Genomic DNA, 23,136 nt, shown 5'->3' with positions numbered 1-23,136 from the left:
GAGACTGAGAGATGAGAGATTGAGATTTTAGATTTGAGAGGAGACGCTAGATGTCGGTCTGAGAGAGTGAAGGCTGAATCTGAGAGGAGATGTCGGACGTCAGTCGAATGCTTGTCCGTTGATAGGTCTGGCTTGTTGGGGAAGAAGAAGAGTATGAGAGAGAGAACAAAAAACAGAGAGTGAGGTGAGATAGACATAGTTGGTCACCTGGTCGAAGCGTCGAACGTCGGTGACTCAATCATCGAAGGCCGTCGGTGATTCGGTCGGAGGGCGGAGCACTGAAGGCCGTCGGCTGGTTGGGGAAGAAATAACTAAGAGTCTAAGAGAGTGAGATTGTGACAGACTGAGAGTGTGATTCGAAGAAGCTAGTGGAAGGAAAACCACCAAGACAAAAGAGAAGAAAGGGCTAATGGCTTGAAATTTTTCAATCTTCAAGACTGAGAGACCGACAATCTCCGATCTGGCACTCTGGCAGAGACCGAAACTTTCTCTTTCTCTTTGAAACTTTCAAAGAGAAAGTCTAAAAATCTCTCAAACTGCTGAAAGTGTTTTTTCGATTTTCAAAAAATATATATAATATTATATAAATATATATATCAGTCGACTTGATTAACCGCCGGTTTTTTTAAATGATTAATCGAAATGAAACTATCAGTTTTTTTAAAATATCGAACTGAAACCAAATCGACCGATTTGATTAATCAATTTTTTTGTTCGGTTTTTTTTTTTGTTCGCGCCTAGTGATACTCCCTTTGGTCCTGTTATGAGATAAGTCCAAATATTATAGGCTCTTGGGAAGCTTCACCCTGGAAAGCTCGATTAAAGTCAAACTCCTTCCATGACAAGTCTAGTCACAACAACGTTCTGTTTGTTTCGAACAACGCTGACACATCTCCTTAAACTTGTTCTTACTAAGATAGATTGCTTCATGAAGGAAGCGATTTTGTGATATTCAAAGTGAGCCGGGAATGCTTCTTGTCAATTTATTACCTCCTAGGCCCAAAAGTTCTAGCTTGGGCAGATTTGTTATGGAAGCCAGAATTGGACCAGAGAAATTGCTGTACAAGGAACCAGTGGTTCTGTAGTTGGTCAGGGAATTCTAAAAGTCGAAAATCTTATTCGTTGTTTTTCTGCTTATTAATATTCAGCTCCTTGGAGAGCAAACCCTCTTATTGTTGGGATCTTTAGACTGCATTCCACCTTGGAATTCAGATTTTCAAATTTATGAATACCTCCACCTATAACATTTATACCCGTCTGTGAATTGACATTAATTCCGAGCTGATACATACCCCCAACTGTATGATGAATTTCAGAGGTGGACTAAACCGTAAAAACCCTTTTTTATTTGACAAAAAGGAAGAAGAAACCTTAACCCTTGTTTTTTATTTGTTTTAAAATTTTATATAAATTTCAATATATTAAAAACGGGATAAGAGGAGTGGACGTCTATTAATTCCATTGGCACGTGAAAATCACGCAATAGAGGATGCTGGCATGACACCCTCTAGAAATATCTGTAGGGATGAATGTGCAGGACCAGATGACACCCTCTGATTTGATGTGCTGGAATCCTTATTTATGTTTTATGTTATATCTGACCATCTCACAGGCGTGACCAGATGACGATCGATGATGTGTTTCCCAGCTTCGACATGGGCTACCCAGACGAGTCCATCGAGCTGTTGTAACAGAGAAAGAGAAAGAGAAAGAGGGGTATCATCAAATTTTCTAAAAAGACCATGTATGATGTAACAATATGTATCGTCCTCCTTTTTACATTATCAAAAGAGATGTACATGAAGTGATGAAACAATATCGAATCTCAATGGAACAACAGTAGTAACACATCTCCCAATTGAGAGAATTGAAAGAAAAAAAAAAGTGAAATAAAATAAAGCCAAACCGTAAAGAAAAAAGAAAGAAAGAAAACTGGACACCATTGGTAGAGAAGATATGGTACGTAAGAAGGCTCTCCATCTCCATGGATTAGCACTTCTGGGTTCTCTTCCGGTACTTGTCTTTGATCCATTTGAGACCTACAGAAGTCCCTTCCTTGACTTTCTTGAATCCTGCTGAAGCCACGGATTTGGTCTTCTCGAAGCCTTCTCCCACCTTCTTGTTGTATTTGGCGGTTGCATCTCCGCTCTTCTGCTCAGGGATCGGGTCCGGATTGCTGTAGTCCCACTGGTCCGCCCACGAAGTCCCAAACGAGTTGCTTCGTTCCATTGAAGAGATCGGAGTAGCTGCAAATTATGATTTGGAATTGAAATTTGTTCAAGGGTTGGAGAGAAGGATTTATTGAAGGAGTGGTTTTGATTTCTCTTCTTGGTAGGATTGTTGGAGAGGTGGTCCTGAGGTTATCGTTTATATAGACGGGGTATGCATGGACTATATGGAGTAGTACTATGGGCGGCTTAAAAGTTAAAAAAGTTTTTGTGTTTGGAATTGGACCTCGGAACAAGTTTCGAATTTAGCAGGCTGCAGGAATCGATTATTTGTTGGAGATGACGAAACTGCCCTCCTCTTTAATTTTGCTTAAAGAGAGATATATGGGTTATATGGTAATTTGGGCTCCTCAAGTTCAAGTTGAACAAATATATATGCTCTCACCAAAAAAACAGAAGTGCTAAGCAAGCCAATACATTGCTGCTGTATTGGGGATGTGTAAGAGTTTTGACCTGCTAATTGTTTAAATAAACAATAAAAAAAAGAGTTTGTTTGGTCAGCATCAAATTCTATGAATTATGAATTTCATGCATGCTATTTTTTACATTTGAATTAAAACAGTTAATAGAGATATCTCTTATATTATAAATGTGGATTTGTTTTTCTTTCTTGTTTTTTTTTTTCTGTATAAATTAAATTTGACATTAAAGAAAGAGTACATGATTGACCCATTGGAGGAGCGTCTATACACAATAGCACCAACCCAGAAACAGGGATGTCAAGAACATATGGGAAGACCGGAAGAAGAAATCAGATGAAGGCACATTCTATTCTATGGACGAGCATTTACTTGGGTATTGGTATTCTTAGCCAATTTGAAAAATTTACCCGAAGATTCTAGATAAACGGGTTATCATGTTTAAGCTGTTGTGGGCCTTGTGGCTTTATTTTAAACTTGATACTATTCCAGACCCAAAGGCTTCAAATGACAGTTAATCCAGTATGTACAAATTGACAAAAATACTAAAAAGGGAAAAAAAAAAGTTTTTCTATCTTTCCTCTTATAAATTCTAAGATTTTACATGTTTACCGGGAATTCGCTAACTGGGTGATCCAAATCCTGAAATCCAATTATGATGCTCGGCCCAAAATTTGTGGGCCCGGTATGTCAAATACATCTTTTCCAGTTCGTTTTCATCCATGTCCATCTCCCTTTCCAATTCTACTAGAGATTTTTTATTCCATTAGTCAAGAGACTCTGGAAGCTTTTGACGGGGAAGGCCAGGGAAACACAATTCCCAACTCCTAACTCATCCTTGTTATCATCGCCGTGTGGATTCGAGTATGGAGAGGATTTCAAATCTTCACGGGTGTGCGGTGTGCCTGCCTTCTTGTAACTTCTAGAAGCAGCAACATATGATTTCTTGGATCCCAAGGCTGACCCAACCCGTTGTTTCTCTTAGATTCGAGGGTTGATCAACGTGTCTCCTTGAAATCTTTTGACACAGACACGACAGCGCCCATGCAGCTGCAGAATGTAAGTATGTACAACTAATTCCAACTACATTTTTCTGGTAAGTAACTTAACCTAAACTTCAACAACGGAACAACCTACCACTCTTATATGTCTCATGATCAAACATATTTAAGATTTTTTGCTTATATGAGTTTTTTCAATATTGATTAGTTATTAGTTCGAATTTAATACAAATCTATACTTTTTGAAAATTGGTTGGAATGTATTTATATCTATTAATAGGGTTTTGGTTTACATGACCAATTGCGGCAAATGCTTGCCAAAAAGCGTTTATAACTAATCGTGTAAGAGACTTTGAAATGGATTTTACTGTTTTAGGTTTTTAGCCCCTACTTATTTTTAAGCATTTATTTGAAATGAATTTATTCTAGGCCGGGACCATACTATTAAGCATTTATTGGGTTTGAAAAAAAAAGTTGAATAAATGCTTATTTCAGAAAATAAGTCCATTTTCAAGAAGTAAAAGTTTTCAGCTTATTTTTAAGCACTTTTCAGTAAGTATTTATTATGTTTCTGGCCGATATCAAAAAAAAAAAAGTCTGGCCCATCTAGATTCACTACATAATTTTCAAATTACTTATATTATCCTCTTTGAAATAAATACTTTATCACCCGACACTTATATATACACCAATGAAGTGCACTACATATATACACAATGAAAATCTTAGATTAACTGAACGTAATAGCTGTTCATCAGCAACCAGTGGAATCAATGCTAGTGCCCCACATCAGTGAAAAAAATATGAGTTCATGCATTTTATTGTTGGCATCAAAAGGTATCATTGGTTCCACAGCCCACTAAACAATTATTGCCATCAGCTAATCCTTATTTAGCTCTTAAGCGTAAAATTTCACAATGCCACTCGCGATGGAAGGTTCAACACGACAACACCCACCGCATTTGATATTTTTTGAAACTAGGGCTCCATTTGCAAGGAATATAAATACAAATACGTAGAGCACAAAACCTTATATTTTGTATTATGTTGTATAAATTTGTAGTGTACATATTTGTATTTGTACTCCTTCCAAACTCAACTTAGGGGAGACTTCAGAGAGCAAATGGGTGAGATTGAAGTAGCTGAGATTTACCTACGAACAATGGGATTCGGTTGCAACACTCAGGTTTCAGCCCAATCCCAATACCTGGACACAAAATCTTATTCTAAATCCCCTTTAATAGGCCCATCTCAGGTCTGGCCATATATTCCCCTAATCACATATTTGAAAGGCAATAGTTGTTTGTTTTCTTTTATTTTTACTATACCAAAGTAGTATTTTGCTTTCAAAGCTTTTAGAATCCAAGAAAAAAAAAAAAAAAAAAACTGCTCTAAAAAGCTTAACCCCAGTGAGGGCTAAATGACTTACTATGTTCCTCTACACGATAGAAAAACAATGTATTTAGACTAATATATGTATAGCTTATAGGTAACATGATATTTGTTGACAAACTGCATTAGGAAGCATGGTACCACTTCTAACTGATTAAAAAGCTCAAGGTTAATTCAACTTAGAAGCTACTGACAAGTGATCCCCATTTTGAGTGTTTTTGTCCCCACAGTAACCGATTCCATGTCCTTTTCTAGCACCATGAATGTTCATGCAAAAAATTATAGATCTGTAACCTCAACTAGTGGGTTACTTCAAAGTCAAAACCAAAATGTTAAAGCTAAGGAGTACAAATATAAAAATATACCGTTTAAATATTCAAAATGTAAGATTTTGCACTCTACAAATTTATATTTATACTCCTTCCATACTGAGCTTAAAGAACACTTAAAAAGATGGATTCATCCAAGTATCATCTGAACATAAACAGCTAACAGTTGCTGTCACAGAGAAATTAATTGAGTGACAAGGCAAGCGAAATATGAACTTGTCCCAATAACAGACAACCAACAAATCTGGGTTTTACAAAACACTATACAAGGAAGAAGAAAATATTGAAGCATTCTTACCAATATTAGCTTACAATAAAAATAATATTTAAAAAAGATTCTAGAATATCTTCCATACTCGTATATACTTCCTTTAGTATCCAAAGTATTGTACTAACTTGTTGTCCCACTTCTTTCATTCACTCTTTTTCTGTCTTTTCTGCATCAATTATTTCTTTGTTCCTTAGTTTTCATTGGGATTCATCAACATGTACTTCCATAGGCACATTTTCAGGTGCAGGTAATACATATGGTACAGGTTTAATTTCAGATGTCATGAGGGGAGTAAGTGAAAATACAACTATACAAGGGGTCAAATAGCTTTATGAGTTCTTTTCTCAAGTTAAAAAAGCAAACTTTAAGAAAAGTAGTGGGAAAAAGAACTTTCTCAGTTCTTTTCTGATGATATGCACTGAATTTGCAAAGCAGAAATAAGTGATTTGCAGATTTTTCGACCTCATAACAAAAGCACACAAGTGGGGTTAGCAACATAGGCTCCACATAATAATAGCCTTTCCAAGGTTAAGTACTAGAAGTGCTATCCGCACCAAAAAGGATATCTTTGGTTGTGAGGAAATCACTACAAACGAACTCACAAAGAAAACAAACATGTTGCATCCCATTTCCATGTCCAACCATCCTTCTGATTACGTTCAAGCAGGCAGCTAATACTTAGCTTGGATAAAAGGGAAATCAAAGATTCTATTTCCATGCTTCTTTTCCAAATCATTAACATCACTCCAAGTACAATTTGTGTCAGATAAGCTTATATATGATATATGATTCTATGGCTCAATTTGGAAAGAGTACAAGTACAAATATGTACAGCACAAATACCATGCAAAATACAAGGCTTTGCACTCTACATATTTGTTGTACTCTTTCCAAACTGACCCTTGAGTCCAATAGTTCTAGACGTTCCTTGTGGTCAACTTTATTAAGCTCTTGATACAAGAAAAGTGCAACTGTCATGCTTATTCAAGAAAAAGATGTGCTTCTGCCAATCTATACAACTAGCTATCAGTTTTGTCACTCTAACATTATCCCCTACCTAGTTGTTTCCATCTTTTTACAACTTAATTTTTCTAGATCTAGTTTCTAAATTACTTTCTTGAATTTACGATGCGTTTGGTTCGCGGACAGGATTGCAACCGGAATCAGAATCCCCAGGAATTAGAATCAGAATCACTTTTTCGTAGCACCTGTTTGGTTCAGTCAAGAATTGGAATCGGATTCTGATTGTTGCTGTTTGGTTCAACTAGAAGTTGGAAACGGAATCAAAAGCATTGACAACCTACTAATAAGTGCATATATAGAGAAAATATGAAAAGAAAAACACATAAACAAACAAAAATCACAAAAAAAAAAAAAATCATTCTCCACCATAAAAAAATGAAAAGAAAAATGCATAAACAAACAAAAATCTCTCATAATAGTGAAAATATTGCTAGTACAACATGAATGTTTAAAAACAAAATTATATAATAGCAAAGAAAAATTCTTTGCTACTAAAATTTACAAGTTCTCTAAAATTCCTGATACAGGTTGTGCGTCCATAGCCGACAATATGAAAGCCTTGCTAGTTCAATTACTTTTGAAGTCCATTGCACAACTGTATGCAATGCAAACAGTCCAAGGCATGAGTTGTTGCTACCTTTTCATCCAAGACCCCTGTTCTTATGCTAATGTTGCGCAATCTTGGTTCATCATGAGCATCGTCATCAGAAGAAACTCCACCAAATCCTTTAGCACGTTCATCACCATCAAAATCATCAATGTCTACTGCAAAACCATTATCAAGATTGCACAAAGAAAATGCAAGAGGCACATTATGTTGAAGGTACTGTTTACCAAAACAGAACTTTGTTACTTATAAGACATTCATGATTAGTGAACCGAGTTCATAGAAATTGGCATTAAAATTTAATTTGACACGGCAGTTATACCTGCACAAAGCCATCATCCACAATCTCAGCAACATTGCTAAAAAACCCATGCGTGTATTGTCTAAGTTCACTTGACTCCAATCCAAATCCTTGAAAATTACCTATAAATCATCCATTGGAGAAAATAAATGCCTGCTTACCAAGTGAAGATGCTTTAGATGTGAATTACAGAAATTGTTGCTTCAATCAAAGGAGGTAATATAGGTTCCACCCCTGTTCTTCCAACAGCCATTGCAACAATGCCAACTAGTTCAGTTGCCCTGGCTCGTGAAGGTCCCCATCTTTAGTAAGCACCATGAAAACTTTCATCACATCAAGAACCCTCTCAGCAAATGGAATGAAAGCATGTTCTGCAGCAACTGCTATAGAACCAACAGCAGACTGCAAGGAAAATCATTTGTTCATCAAATGGGAATCTTAACTATACATAATCAAGATTTTTTACCTATATTTACCTCTACCTCATCAGGTGCATCTTCAATGGCATTTAAAATGCAAGGAAGTACACTTTCACAGTGAGAAATAATCTCAAGCTGCAAATGCTCTGCAAATTGACTCAATGCAATCGATGTAGCCCCTCTTACCATTTGCTCTTGATCCTTCAATGCTCCTAAGACAGTATGAAGAATGGGTTCCAATAACTTATCTTTCATCAACTCAAAACATCTTTTTGATATGACACCTAATGTTGTCACTGAAGCTTCCCGATATTTTGGGTTAGTGATCTCGATGCTTAATGAAGAAAACTCAAAAACAAGAGGGAAAACATGCTTGGAAAGATTCAAAGCCATTTTGTCAAGAACCTCTTAAGTATCTCTATCATATGCAAGGTCATCATCCTCATCCCCCTGAGTTGAGTAGACCTCCAGAGAAAACTGCACAATATATCTCATAGATTCTCTAAGAAGGGGTGCAGGAGATTCAATGAGCTCATCAAAAATTTCAAAAGAAGGTACATTCATCAAAAAACTTATGCATATTTTTTATTTACATGTACAAGCATAATCGTGTAAGTGATTAAGGGAAAAAAGAGAAGAATGGTCTGGGTCCTGGAGCAAATCAATGCTCTAAATAACAAGATTGAGGGAAAAATAAGATAGCAGGTTGAAGTTATGAAAGATACTAAATGACCTGATCTAAGAAAGAAATAGATCTGCACTTAGTTGTAATGTTAGAGTAAAATCCACTATCAGATCCTATATAATACAATATGAGGCTCTAATTAAGTTCGGTTGAGTTGACCTCAGAACTAAAAGAATATTTCTGTGCACAACAAAATTTGCAAATAACATTAGTTGTGATAGAGAAATGCCAAACCAGAAAAAAGAAAAGTCTTTACCTTTTGTTTTTGTTTATCAGATGGTTTATTATCATTTTAACAGTTTCTGGAGTGCAATCTTTATAAACATTGTTCTAATTCAATGGAACTACTCAATCTCATTGTAACAAATAAGTTGCCAGCCATGGTTTTGTTAATGCTCACTACTGATTGTTGAGTTGAGGTATCAGGCTGAATGTTATCACTAGAATTTGGGTGCTGAAAGGGACATAAAAATAGCTGTGAAGGCAGGGGCTTTGAATTTAAACCACTCACCTGAACTGTCATGAATAAGTTTTGGAAGCTATCATTTTCACTTTAGATGCATAAAGGATCTTAGGTTCAAAATTTTTCTTTCATATTCTTTCTTTATCCTGATGAGCTCTTTAGTTATTTTTATTTGGGGGTTTGTTGATTAATGATTATTAAATGCTAATTCAAAGTTTGCGTTCTCCTCTGGGTTTGTTATCTATTAGTAAAACCGGTAGAAACATTATAGCCATAAAAAAGCATAAAACACAAATAAAAGTAGATATAATAACAACAAGCCTAAGTATATAATGATACGGGAAGGATGGGTGGAGAATAGTCGTTGGTGAAATTTAAGTATGAAAGGCTGAGCCACTTTTGTTTCATTTGTGGTTTATTGGGGCATACAGATCGATTTTGTGACAGACGAACCACCATGCATGGTGGGGAACGGTGGTTACGGGATAATGATACGGGAATACAGGGTGAGGATGGTAAGTGGCATGAGGTTAGGGTGGAAAATACGGGATCGTGCATGGCTAATATGAATAACGGTTATGGAAAGGCTTACACTGTTGAATTTGGAAGCTCCAATAAAAGAAGCAATATGCCAAAGACTTTGGCAACGTGTCTGCGTGCATCTATAATTAGTCAGAAAGATCATGAAGCTGGTAAGGAGCACGTGCAATCAGATAAAGAAAGTGATATGGGCCTGGACCGTGAAGAGCAATGGAGACTTCAAATTCAGAACTAAAAACGGACCATATGGTCGTGGACAGTGAAGACAAAAATGGTGAAGTTGGGAACAGTAGTGTTCAGTTACATAGTGAGGATGATATTCTAGTTGGTTATTTTTTAACGGCAGGACCTGGTTCTCAGGCCTGCCGAGAACCATGATATGTTTAAGCTAGAACTACCGAGGACTTGGCAATCCTCGTGCAGTTCGTGCTCTTAGAGAACTTATCCATTCTCGTTCCCGTAAGTCAGATGTTATATTGTTAATTGAAACTCTTGTTCATGTCAATAAAATTGAAGAAATTCGAATTCATATTGGCTTTGTTGGTGCTTTTGCGGTGGATAGGGAAGGGAGGGGTGGTGGTATTGCTTTTCTTTGGAAAGCTCCTAATATGTGCTCTCTGTTAGATTATTCGAATAATCATATTAATGTGCAGGTATGTGATGATGAGAAGGGTCCTCGGAGATTAATAGGCTTTTATGGTTATCCGGATAGAAGTCGTAAGAGGGACTCATGGAATCTTCTTCGTGCTATCTGTGCTTCTTCTAGGTTGCCATGGTGCTGCATTGGAGACTTTAATGACATGCTTTCTCCTAAGGATAAGCGGGGCAGATTGGATCATCCTAACTGGATTCTGGCTTGGTTATGTGAGACTATTTCAGATTGTCACCTTCACGAGATTTCTATTATTGGCTCTTGCTACACATGGGAGAGAGGTAGAGGGACTGAAGCATGGGTCCAGGAAAGAACTGATAGGTCTTTTGCTTCAGGAGAGTGGTTGGGATTCTTTTCAGATGCAAAGCTTCAAAATTTGGTTGCTCCTATTTCAGACCATAATCCAATCCTATTAAAAACAGTGAGTGTTTCTCGTGTTCATCATCATTTGCGCTTTCGCTTTGAAAATGGGTGGTTACGAGAGCCAGGTTTGAATAAAACGGTGGAGGATGCATGGAGTTTGTCGATGATGGGCGATGTTTCTTCTCGTTTGGATCAATGTGGAAAAGCTCTTGCTAAATGGGGTTCGGGTCTGAATCAGAAATTCACCAGGGATATTGCTCAATGTAAAGCAGTTTATTGAGAGGCTCAGGGACAACAATATTCCTTTAGATATTGAGACTGTTAAAGAAAAGAAAATTGAACTTTTAAAGCTTTTAGGGCAGGAGGAAAATTATTGGCGTCAGTGTAGCAAGAGTTTTTGGCTTCGTGATGGTGATGCCAATACTAAATATTTTCACGCGGCAGCATCCACGAGGAAAAGGACCAATAGAATTTCAAGATTGATGGATGATGAGGGTAATTGGCATGATGATCCAAGTAGTCTTTGTCAAGTGGTCCAGGATTATTTTCGTAAGTTGTTTTCCTTGTCTTCTAGTCATGCTATTGATGGTTTCAATTTTGTTGATTGTAAAGTTTCAGTCTCAGGCAATGAGAAGTTGCTATCTCCATTTTCTTTTGAGGAGTTTAAGGAAGTTATTTTCCAAATGCATCCAACTTTCTATCATAAATTATGGCCCTTAATTGGAAAAAATATTTTTCAACCTGTTGTGTCTTGGCTTTCCAGAGAAGAGTTTCTAGCTTCACTAAATGACACTACTATAGTGCTTATTCCGAAGTGTGAGTCCCCGAAAACTATGAAAGATTTGAAACATATTTCTCTTTGTAATGTGCTGTACAAGATCGTCTCAAAAGTGCTTGATAATCGCCTTAAGTTTCTTCTTCCTAACATTATTTCGAATGCTCAATCTGCTTTTGTGTCTGGGAGAGCTATCACTGATAATGTCTTGGTAGCTTTTGAGCTTATTCATTTTATTAGGAGGAAGTGAAAGGGTAAGGTGGGCGAGGTTGCTCTCAAAATAGACATTAGCAAGGCTTATGATCGGGTGGACTGGTAGTTTCTCAAGCTTATGATGCAGAAATTGGGTTTTTCTGATAAATGGATTAGGTTGATCATGCTTTGTGTCACTATAGTTTCAATGGCATGGAGGTTGGGCCTATTATTCTTGGTAGAGGTCTTTGCCAAGGTGACCTACATTCCCCTAATTTATTTATTTTATGTGCTGAAGGCTTATCTGCTTTGATATATACAATTGAAAAAGAATGTCTGATTTCTGGTTGTCGTATTTGTCGGGGTGTGCCTAGTGTTTCTCACATTTTGTTTGCATATAATAGTTTTTTCTTCTTCAAGGCAGAGGAAAGGGAATGCAATGCCATGAAGAATATCCTAAAAGTCTTTGAAGAAGCATCGGGGCAAGCAATCAGTTTTCAGAAGTCGGGTGTGTTTTTTAGCTCAAACGTGCCTCAAGATGTGAAGGCTAGAGTGACTAGCGTGTTGGGGGTTGTTAATCCTATTAACACAGGGAGGTACTTAAGCTTGCCTTCTCTGATAGGTAGGAAGAAGAATGATGTCTTCAGATTTATCAGGGATCGTCTATGGTAGAGATTGCAGGGTTGGAAGAGTAAGCTTTTGTCTCGTGTGGTAGGAAGAAGAAGGATGTCTTCAGATTTATCAGGGATCGTCTATGGCAGAGATTGCAGGGTTGGAAGAGTAAGCTTTTGTCTCGTGTGGGTAAGGAGATTTTAATTAAATCTGTGGCTCAAGTTGTCCCCTCCTACTACATGAGTACCTTTATGATTCATGTTTCTCTTAGCAAAGAGTTGGAGAGAATGATGAACTCATTTTGGTGGGGTAATTCCAACTCTAATGGCAGGGGCATTAAATGGCTTAGATGAGAGAAGCTTTGTGTAAGGAAGGAAGAGGGTGGTATGGGGTTTAGAGATATGCAAGCTTTCAACTTAGCAATGCTTGCGAAGCAAGGTTGGAATATATTTTCCAACTCAAATGCTCTTGTTTATCGTGCTTTCAAGGCTATATACTTCCCCGGGGGGATTTTCTAGCAGTCCAATGTGGACATAATCCAAGTTATACTTGAAAAAGCATTTGGCATTCTCACATAGTTTTGGAGAAGGGTTGTAGGTGGAAAATTTGGAATGGGAAGCATATCCGTGTGTGGGATGATCCATGGTTTCGGACCTATGGATTCTAGGCCACAAGAAAAGGGATGTCGAAATGATTCATGATCTTTTCGGCCCAAGGGATGCTAATGCAATTTTGAATATTCCCTTGTCTTATGCTAGTCAAGAGGACCGGCTAATTTGGCATTTCTCACCAAATGGGGTATATTCAGTAAAGTCAAGATATAGGGTTGCAAGGGATCTTAATACCACTATCTCTCAAGCTGTTATTTCGGGTGGATGGGATAAGATGTGGAAGCTTTCTATTCAACCTAAGGTGAAGAGCTTTGTTTGGTGGGTTTGTAGAGAGTGTTTGCCCTGTAAAGACCAGCTTGACAGGCGTGGATCCAGTTAGATATTTCCTGTCATCTCTGTAATACTAACGTTGAAAGTTTGAGCCATGTCTTGTTATCATGTCCGTATGCTCAAGCTTGTTGGTCTAAGGTTGGCATCAGCGTAAATGTGCCGAATCACGCCACTTTTGCTGATGTCTTCTTGAGTTTTTAACAGAAACTGATTATAACAAGTCTGGACGTGCTTGCATGGTTTTGTGGAGCATCTGGTCTCAACGTAACTCCAAGCTATGGATAATTAATTTTAAGCTGTCTGATCATGTTGTTACTAGGAGTTTGCAGCTTCTCCATGATTGGAAGCAAGCTCAAATACAAAAGCGGTTGGGCATGGTTATTAATCTTAACCACCAAGGTGACGGTAATTGGCGTGCTCCCCCTCCTGGTTCCTTCAAGTGTAATGTTGATGCTGCCTCTTTCACGAGCAGTAACCTCATTGGGTTTGGGATAGTTATACGTGATGAGCTTGGTGCTTTCGTGAAATGTTACACGTCCACAGTTCCTGGTCTATTCGTTTCGAAAGAAGGGGAAGTAATGGCCCTTATAGCAGCAATTAAATGGGTGACCAGCATGGATATCCAGAATGTGGTATTTGAAACTGATATCCAATAGTATGGAAAGCCCTTTGTGCTTCAGCTTCAGACCTGTCCAAATTTGGTTCCCTCGTTCATGAGTGTTCCTCATTGTTAAAGCAAGGTGTAAACTTTTCGGTGGCTTGTGTCAAAAGGCAATTCTAACACCGTGGCCCATAGCTTAGTTAGGGCTTCTTGTCGTTTCGTTAATCCTTGTATCTGGCATGAGCCTCCAGCGTTTGTGGAGGACTTGTTTGTTTGTGATGTTTTTGGTTGATTAATGCATTGCAGTTTATTCTCACAAAAAAAAAAAAAAACAATTGGACCCAACTTAACCAAGCCATTGAAAATCTCCAGCTTCTAGACTTCGGTGTACACTTCATACTACAACTGTGGCAAGGATTGACCGGGTCCTTGATTTTCCGATTTTCTTTTTCTTTATGAACTTTGACGCATTCCCACATCCACCCACTTTTCTGGTTCAGAACTTGAATGTTCTTTTGATAAATAGATAAGAATTTAGGAAGTTAAAATTGGATTTTCTTTTTCTTTCTTTAATTTTATGCAACCTGGGCGGCTTGGGTCGAGTTGAGGTTCAACCCAGGCCCAACCCTAAGATGTAAACTTCAGGTTTGACCTTGACCCAACCCTAGTCAGTTCGGATTGGGCTCAGGTTTGGGTTAGGTCAGGCCTGCTGGGTCGGAAAGGATATATTGGGCTTAGGCCAGGATCCATTGCATTCTGGCTTCCTAAGGACAATCCAACTTTAGGGTATGGCCCGAGTTGTATAGCCCAGGGCCAAACCCTTTAAAAGCTCAAGTTATATAAGGTCAGGCTCTAAAAAGTCTTTCGTATGATAATTCTGCATTCAAGGCCACACTAGCTTCCTATTACCATTCAAGCACTACCACTACCACATGCCGATGTATATTGTTGCATTTTAAATTGAGAAGATCCTCAAGATATCTCTATAATTAAGATGTGATTTACTATAAGTTTGAAATGATGATAGCTAGGTTAATGGGTTTTTGATGCTGTAGATTTAAACTATGTATTAACTCACTTATTCAACAACATAGAGTAGAATTTAAATGGTTTTAGGGTAACCACAACCACGTACTCTGTTATTTATGTATAGGGTCAGCTATCAAGCATTGGGCATATAAAGGAATCGGTCCCATATATAGCAAGGGTGAAAAAAACTGGGTCCACCAGATGCAAACCTACTTTGATTTGTAGAGTAGAAAAAAGGTGAATGTTAGGGAATTGCATATTCTGTTGGGCCAACCCAAGCCAAACTCATTAACACTCTGGCCTCACTAAATACTTGAGTGTTCTATGTGATGTAGCAGTCTTTTTTAAACCATGATTGAAACATTATGGTTTTTAGAAGCTGGGGACCCTTCTTTGTAGAAAAGGAAGCTGGGAATGTATATATGACATATATCAAACAAGTCTTTCTGATAGCTAAAGAAACTTATATGCATCTTTCCATTAATTGTGCAGAAAATTCTAATGCCCTAATCTACCTAAAAGAATTAAAGGGGCATTTTATTTTAGGATCGAACATAATATTTTGGTTCAAATATTCAGAACAAGACATTGCATTTTGGTCATGAAAAGTTGGCAGTTATTGTTTGCCGTTTTATAAATTAGGGGTGTCAAAGGACCAAATTTGGGATGGATCCTTTCAAATCAAAATCAATTTGAACAGAATGGATGGACCAATATATAAGACATTAAGATATATTGAATTGGACCAATCCGGATTTGATGGTCCAAAATATTTATTGAATTGGATTGAACCTGGTCCATTGTAATGGATTTATATTGGACCGGATCGGATTGAACTAATGTTTGATCTATTGACATAAGATAAAGAGTATGGGTGTCAATGAATCAAGTCCAGGTTGGACCCAGTCTAAATTAAAACCAATTTAAACAGTCTGATCGGTCCAAACAATGAATTGGACCAGTCCAGTATTTGGATTGGACATGATCCATCTATAATTGACTTATAGTGGACCGGATCAGATTGGAACACTATCCGGTCCATTGACAGCCCTAATATAAATCATGGTGGTTCGGTTGTTCTTCATAAACTGTGGCTTTGTGAGGCGGGGTCTATTGGTTAAGTGGTGGAGGCCAGTAGAAATTGTAATTTCAATTAAACTTGGAATAATTCAAGATACCAGCATAAACAAATTCTAGAAAGGAGAAGCACACGTATTTTGTGACAAAAAATAGAGAGCAGAAAAGGGGATATTTTCTTCAGAAAAAAAGTGATTACATCTTTCATCGTTTACTTTTTACGCTTCATTTCTGGTTCTCAGCCTTCAACTGTTCAATGTAACCCCATCCCTTTGTTAGGAATACAGCGACTTGATTGGTGGTGATAGGGTAGAGAGAGAGTGAGAGATATTTTCTTTAACATCCCATCATATTTTGGACACATCCCATCCCCAAATTAAAATACATAGATACTTTTCATCTATTAAAATATCTAATTAGCAATTAGTGGTGTGCCCCTATCAAAAATGGGTTGTGCCCAAATCTCACCCTTGTAAGGTTATCCTTCTCCAAACCCTTTTCCAACGATAGTTTGCAACAAGAGAACGCTCTATTGTGTTAAATACATGCTAAATTAAATCAAAACCAAGGATAATGTGGTCCAAGAAAAGTACGGGAAAATCAATGAAGTTATCAAATACGACAAAAAAAGACACAAAAGGGAATTGCAAGATCATAATTCCCTTCGCATTTCCTTATTTAATTTGTGGAATGCATTATTAGAAGTTAGAAACTTTCAAACAAAGAGAAATAAAAATAAATAAATAACACAAGGAATTGGTATACATTTGTTATTTTTTTCTTTTTAATTGGTTCATAGTTGTTGGGTTTACAATCTGATGTAACACCTAAAGAAAAGATTAACATCATAATAATCAACTGAAAATTTCAAACTGTTGATAAAAAAAGTATATAATAAGAAAAATAAGAAAGTTAGGTCATCAAACAACAAAGCTTATCTCTTCATTCTCTTCCTCTACTTTTATTTTTATTTTTATTTTTTGAGCCAATAAGTAGACGTCATGATGGGGCCACCATAATATGAACTCTTCTAAATCCAATTAAGAATATGATGGACGGAGAAGCAGCTGAACCCCCCATTTGACCGTGAAGAGTATAATATTTCAACTGAAAATCAAAGGAAAGAGTTCCAATTTTCCACATGCTGTATGTTTACGCAGGTGGAGACTCAATTTTTGAGTTAAAAAGAAATAAAAAAAACTAAAATCTCAATTATGATGGAATTTACAGTAAATATTCCAAATATTAAGTTAAGACATTAAAAGCATGGTTTTCAAAATCTTATTGGACCGGACGGTTGTATCGAAAAAATCAGGAATCAGTCACCTAATCGGTTCCGTTTTTCCCTTACATTGCTTTTTTTCCCCAAAACCATTGATTTTGGTAAATAAACCGCTGAACTGGCCGATAAATCAGTCGAACCGTTCGAAGGATTTTGACCATTTTCTATTTTTTTATTTTTTTGTCAGAATGGGCCAATTGTTGGGATCAAACGATCAGACCGTTTGAACCAATAACCGAACCCCTGACCGGTTCGTTTTTAAAAACCATGATTAAAAGCATTCATTTACAGAGCCGATGAGGAATTGCCCTGAACATCTTAGAAGTGAGTAGTTAGAACTTGGAGCTTTGAATAGAGAGAAGAGGTGGTTGTTGCTGGGTAAAAAGGAACGATTAGGGAAAACACAAGCATCATTAATAAATTGATAATACCAGTGAACACCCAAAGGGCGCGCTGCGGTGGATTTCAACGTAAGCGATTCTAACATTTCGATCAGACCTCCATTTCCTTTCATTAACCTGTAATTTGACATTTTATAATCATTCAATCCTTTTCTCACCCTTTTCTTATTATTGTGAGAGCTTAACTTTCTTCTGATCCTGAAAAGAAAAAACTTCAATTTAGAACTCTGAATCGTCTACAGCAAGGAACAAAAGATGTCCCACTGACCCGAAATTCCTGTAGTTGCTGAAAATTATTTTTCCAAATCAGAAATATAATTCCGAGCGTATACTCACTCCTTTTTGAAAAAATCTACTTGGAACAGTAAATTTCAACATCAAAACCCAAATTGCTTGACTTGGACTTCTCAACTAATCTAAGCTGCTTCTATGATTCTAATTTCATTCCTGAACCTGACGAGCGATTTCTACGAAGCCCATTATTATTTTGTTAAAATGAAAAATAAATTATCCTCGCTTCACATAAATTCGCATACAAACCCAATCTTCTTTTCTTCCCTGGTTCAGTCATTCACCCCGAGAAGCTGAGGGAAAGATGAAGAGGAAAATGAGATACACCAAAGATTTTCTCTTCGCAACATCAATTATTTTGTCTCTGCTATCAACGCCCGTCTCCGGCTTCCCGTGGTTGTTTCCAAACGCCTCGTCTACAGCGCCCCCATCGTTCCTTCCAAACGCTACCTCCTCGGTTTGGCAGTCGTTCCAGAAATTCTCCGGATGTCACAGCGGTGAACGAGTCGACGGCTTGGCTGGACTGAAAAAGTACTTCCAGCACTTCGGTTACATACCAGACTCACCCTCCAACTTCACCGACGACTTCGATGATGCTTTCGAATCAGCTCTCAAGAAATACCAACAGAATTTCAATCTAAACGCTACTGGGGTCCTCGATGAAAGTACTATACAGCAGATGGTTCGGCCCAGGTGTGGTGTTGCAGACATAATCAACGGAACAAGTACGATGAATTCCGGCAAGTCTGCCAAGTCCCCCCATAGCATCCACACAGTTGCCCACTATTCCTTTTTTCCTTACCGCCCCACTTGGCCCCCTTCCAAACGCGACCTAACGTACGCCTTCTTGCCTGCTAACCAGTTATCAGATACCGTTAAGGCTGTTTTCGCTCACTCATTCGCTCGGTGGTCGGCTGTGACACCGCTATCCTTCACGGAGTCCTCGCTTTACCTGACGGCAGATATCAAAATCGCGTTCTTTAGAGGAGATCACAACGACAGCGAACCATTTGACGGGGTCCTAGGGACGTTGGCCCACGCGTTCTCGCCACCAGACGGGCGGTTCCATTTGGACGGAGCAGAGAATTGGGTTGTGGATGATGCGAGGAAGTCGCCCATACCATCGGCGGTTGACCTTGAGTCGGTTGCCGTTCACGAGATAGGGCATCTGCTCGGATTAGGACACTCTTCCCAGGAAGAGGCAATCATGTTTCCGACGATCTCGTCGGGGATGAAGAAGGTTGAGCTTGCGAGCGATGATATTCAGGGGATCCAAATTTTGTACGGCTCCAACCCCAACACCGACGTTACTTCATCAACGGCGACAACGATACCATCCAGTCGAGAAAGGGAGTCAACGAGTGGAGGGGGCCATGGATTGAGCCACTGCTGGGGTGCCATGATCATGATGGCTGTTCTTTCCCTGTTCTTCACGTTGTAAATACTGATTTTTTTTATTGTTTACTTACAGCGGATAGACATTTTTTTTTCTTTTACATGTTGCGTGCAAATTGGTTCTGGTCATAACTCACGAAGAAATTAATCGACAATGATATTCCAATGTCGACCACACCCACTTTATTAACAACCAATAAAAAATCGACAACTGAACTTTCGTCCATGGTTGAATGTTGGGAATTTTGTAGACGATTGGACAGGATGATCAAACAATTTTCAAGCATTGGATTTAAATCATATCATGCACTGCAGCTATAGAAATTTCAATAAATTAAACGAGGAATAGTGACTAATGCGGATTGCACTCTGAATCTACAAAACCTGTAGTAGTGTTATAAAGCTTTATTAATCCTAGTCTCTCCCTATTAGGCTATTACGGTAAGCGACTGTTATCTGCGATTAAAATCCTAGTAATTTCTACGCGTAGAAGTAGAAGTGATAATCAATGAATGCCGTAAAGAGCTCGTAATCCATCTATGTCATCTTGGTGCAGATTCACCTTTTGAGTACCATCCTTTAGGTAGGCGAACATTACAGCTTCGGTCACAGGGGTGTGCCAAAGCCCAAGCAAGTGACCGATTTCGTGCACCGCCACAGATTCCAAATCAAACGAACCGGCTCTGATACCGGCTACCCAGTTCTCCTCCAAATCGTAATGCAGTCTTCCACCGGTGGGTGCAAAGGAATGAGCAAGAACCCCTCCTGGTCCGTCAAACGGATGCCCGTCGCCATGATCACCTTTGAAAAACGAAATTAGGATGTCAGCACTGGAAAGGTCGTAAGTCCTTTCGAACGTGAAATCGCTTATCGCTGCCCACTTGTCGAATGCGACATAACAAAGGGGATTCATTACTACGTCGTCAAATGGAACATTAGTATCAAGCGCGTATTTGAGATGCATCTTAGAAGGTGGCCACTTCAGGGAGTTGTTGAAGAAGGCATAATGAGAAGAGAAGCCGACGGCAGTCTTTCGTCCACCAAGACGACGGTTCTTTTCCTTGCCTGATCCCATCCATGTCTCGCCGTTTATGGTGTCGGGAAACCCGCATCGAGGCAGCATCATTTGTTTCACCGTCTCGGCGTCCAGGCTCCCCGTCTCGTTCAGATTGTAGTACAGCTGGTACGTCTTGATGGCCGACTCCAAGTGATGGTCGAAATCGTCGTCGTCGTTATGGTGGTCGAGGTAGCCGAATCTATGGAGATAGCGTTTGGCTTCGTTGAGACCTTTTACTCTGTCTCCCTTGCGGCTTCCTTCTAAGTGACGTAGAAACTGAAAGGCTTCTGGTCTGTCGGCTTCGCCATGACCATGAGACTGAGACAAGAGAGGGAGGGCGAGGAGGAGAATGAATGCCAAGAGAGAGGACTGTGTAGCTGCCATTACTAGGATCTGGTTCATTCACGTATGGTTTCTGTTCTGCGTAATTGTCTGTTTATATAATGAACCTAAGCTTACTATTTAGGAAAGAATTTAAAGATTTCCAGACCAAATCTATTCATAATAACCATGATCTACGCCTGCGCCCTCTCTCCTCTCTTCTCTTGCTTGAATTGAATGTTCCCTTTTCTATGCCTATGAATCTATGATATGATTTCCTCTATATTTCCATAAAGAGATTGTGTGTCTTATTTTACTGCAATTCATGCACTAACCAATCGCCCAGTGGCAAGTGTCCCACGAAATGTAAAACAGTTCAGAAGACGTTATAATAAACTTGATTGAACATGTGTGGCAGAGTTATTGGCTAATGCACAAAAAAATAAAAATAACAGGAAATCCGGGTTCAGATTGTGTGTCGTTAGAGAATCCTCAAGTTTAAGAGAGAGATGTAACTCTAGAATTTATAGAAAAATATGCCAAAACGCCCTAATTAACCGGCAATTAATAAATAGTGTTGATTACATAGAACCCCTTGTACTATACGATCAGTGACAAAGGCCCTGCATTGTTTTTAGACAGATACCCCCTTGAGCTTTTACCTTGCGACAAATACCCCTTTGGCCGTTAAGGTAGATGACGGTGACCTTTTTCTATTTTCTTTTTCTTACCCTTTTCTCTTAAATCGTTATAAATTATCACTTTATTGGAAGAAGTTACGCCATCAATATTTACTTTTAGTATATCACCAGTACGAGGTCTCTACTGCTACTTGTTTCATTGTTATGGTGAGGAAACAACTCTTTTCCTTTAAAATACCTTCTTGCAAAGTTGATCCATCATTTCCATGCCTACCTTAGAACAATTCTCAAGAGATCGATTCAACCTCAACATTACATTGCAAATAGGACAAGGCTAGGCAGATATTAAAGAAACAATCGAAGAGTCAAAATATGAAGATGTTAAAAAGGATGAAAAGAAATTGGTATTTCTTTCATTTTTTTTTTTTTTTGATATGACAAGGTGTTTCAGGTTTTAATTGAAAATAAGCTAAACCCCCCAAAATAATCTTTCAATGTAATTGCTTCTACTGAAGAAGTAACTTTTAATTGCTTTAGTAGTTATTTAAAGCTGTTTATGATTATTTTCTGAAATTCTGATACCTTAAAATTTTAAGCTGGAAATGGCTTTCATGTCTCCTCATTAAACTTCAATAATACCTAACGCACAACACAGAACATCACAGGAGTTTCATAGTACCTCTATTGGTTTAAAATCTCGTAGTCTCAGTAATCCCATAGTTCAGCAATATAGTTTAAGTTGAGGTGCAACTTTGTCTGGGATTTTGTCAGAATTTTAATGGGCTTAACCCGATGTCCGAACCTGAAATAGTAAAAACTGTTAACTCGAGCCAACTCAAATTGCACACCCTAATTTAAGCACTGTAGCATCTGCTCATAAAAAAACACGGTAACATATAGAATTAATCTTGATTCAATTAATGATTAGGAATTTTGCAGCAATAATAATAATAATGCTTCGGAGTTAGCTCTTAGTACTGATTAATAGGAATCTCAAGTTACTTTTAAAGAGTTAAGGTTTGAAGATAATGTGATCCATCGACGTGCCACGACTTGGGTGGGTCAAGAAGATAGCTCATGGGCCGGGTCCAACTGTCCAAGTGGATCTATATAAAGTTTTATGATTTCCATCGGTTTTTGTATGATTTTTTTTTTTCCTGTCTAGGTGCAATTGGAGATAGGTTGACCACAGAATGCAAATGGGCAGAAGCTTCAAGACTTGACAAATTGATGGGTAGTCCAGAAGAGATGATCTGTTAATTATTTTATTTTCAAAAGCGTATTGAAAAACACCTCATCAGTGGATTTTTAACAAGCGATTGAACTATTTTTGGCCATTTTCATGTGAATTTTCAGAGACGATGTTGAGATCCAACGTTTTTAATCAGAACACAAAAAGTGAAGGGCATTGACTTTGGATGGCCCATTTTAAGTCGGTGTAGGAGATCATTATTATAAACGAGTGGAATCCATTCTGTTCTAGTGGATGAAAAAGACGAACTGATCAGGTTTAGGTGACCCGTTTTTTTAATTATCCATAATTAGGCCTAATACCCGAAAACCCACGGCCCGATCCGATATCTGATCTGATAATTTCGGATTCGGATGGGTGGATATTACATCGGATGATTCGGATGGTGAAAGTAGAATCCAATTAAAAATCGATATATAATATATTTATTTATATAATGTCATAAATGACGTCTAGGAAATCTGTTTCTCAAACCCCCAGCCGGCCAGCCCTAACCAAATATTATACTTGACCGACATTTTCTTTTCTCACCTAGGGTTTTTCATTCTCATTGTTCTTCTTAGTTTTCAAAACTGG

General features: G+C 38.2%; 2 protein-coding genes and 1 pseudogene across 2 annotated transcripts; 1 reads left to right on the top strand and 2 right to left on the bottom strand.

The window, feature by feature from the left end:
* Positions 1-7,172: 7,172 nt before the first annotated feature.
* Positions 7,173-8,554, bottom strand: LOC148862967 (uncharacterized; annotated as a pseudogene).
* A 9,241-nt stretch (positions 8,555-17,795) lies between these two features.
* On the top strand, positions 17,796-20,854 carry LOC148862965 (metalloendoproteinase 5-MMP-like). The gene is made up of 2 exons (XM_088974701.1): positions 17,796-19,331; positions 19,846-20,854. Exons 1-2 carry the CDS (start codon positions 18,199-18,201, stop codon positions 19,856-19,858), a joined length of 1,146 nt encoding a protein of 381 aa, XP_088830827.1. The 5' UTR covers positions 17,796-18,198; the 3' UTR covers positions 19,859-20,854.
* LOC148862966 (metalloendoproteinase 2-MMP-like) lies at positions 19,983-20,730 on the bottom strand. Its single transcript, XM_088974869.1, has 2 exons — positions 20,206-20,730; positions 19,983-20,090 (listed from the first exon to the last, which is right to left on the bottom strand). Exons 1-2 carry the CDS (start codon positions 20,728-20,730, stop codon positions 19,983-19,985), a joined length of 633 nt encoding a protein of 210 aa, XP_088830995.1.
* Positions 20,855-23,136: the final 2,282 nt, after the last annotated feature.

Source organism: Nelumbo lutea, chromosome 3 (assembly GCF_056320005.1).
Source record: "Nelumbo lutea isolate HS-2025 chromosome 3, American lotus-T2T, whole genome shotgun sequence".
In the NCBI taxonomy this organism is placed as follows: Eukaryota; Viridiplantae; Streptophyta; class Magnoliopsida; order Proteales; family Nelumbonaceae; genus Nelumbo; species Nelumbo lutea.
Note: the sequence above shows the minus strand (reverse complement) of the source record. Positions and strands in the feature narration are given on the sequence as shown.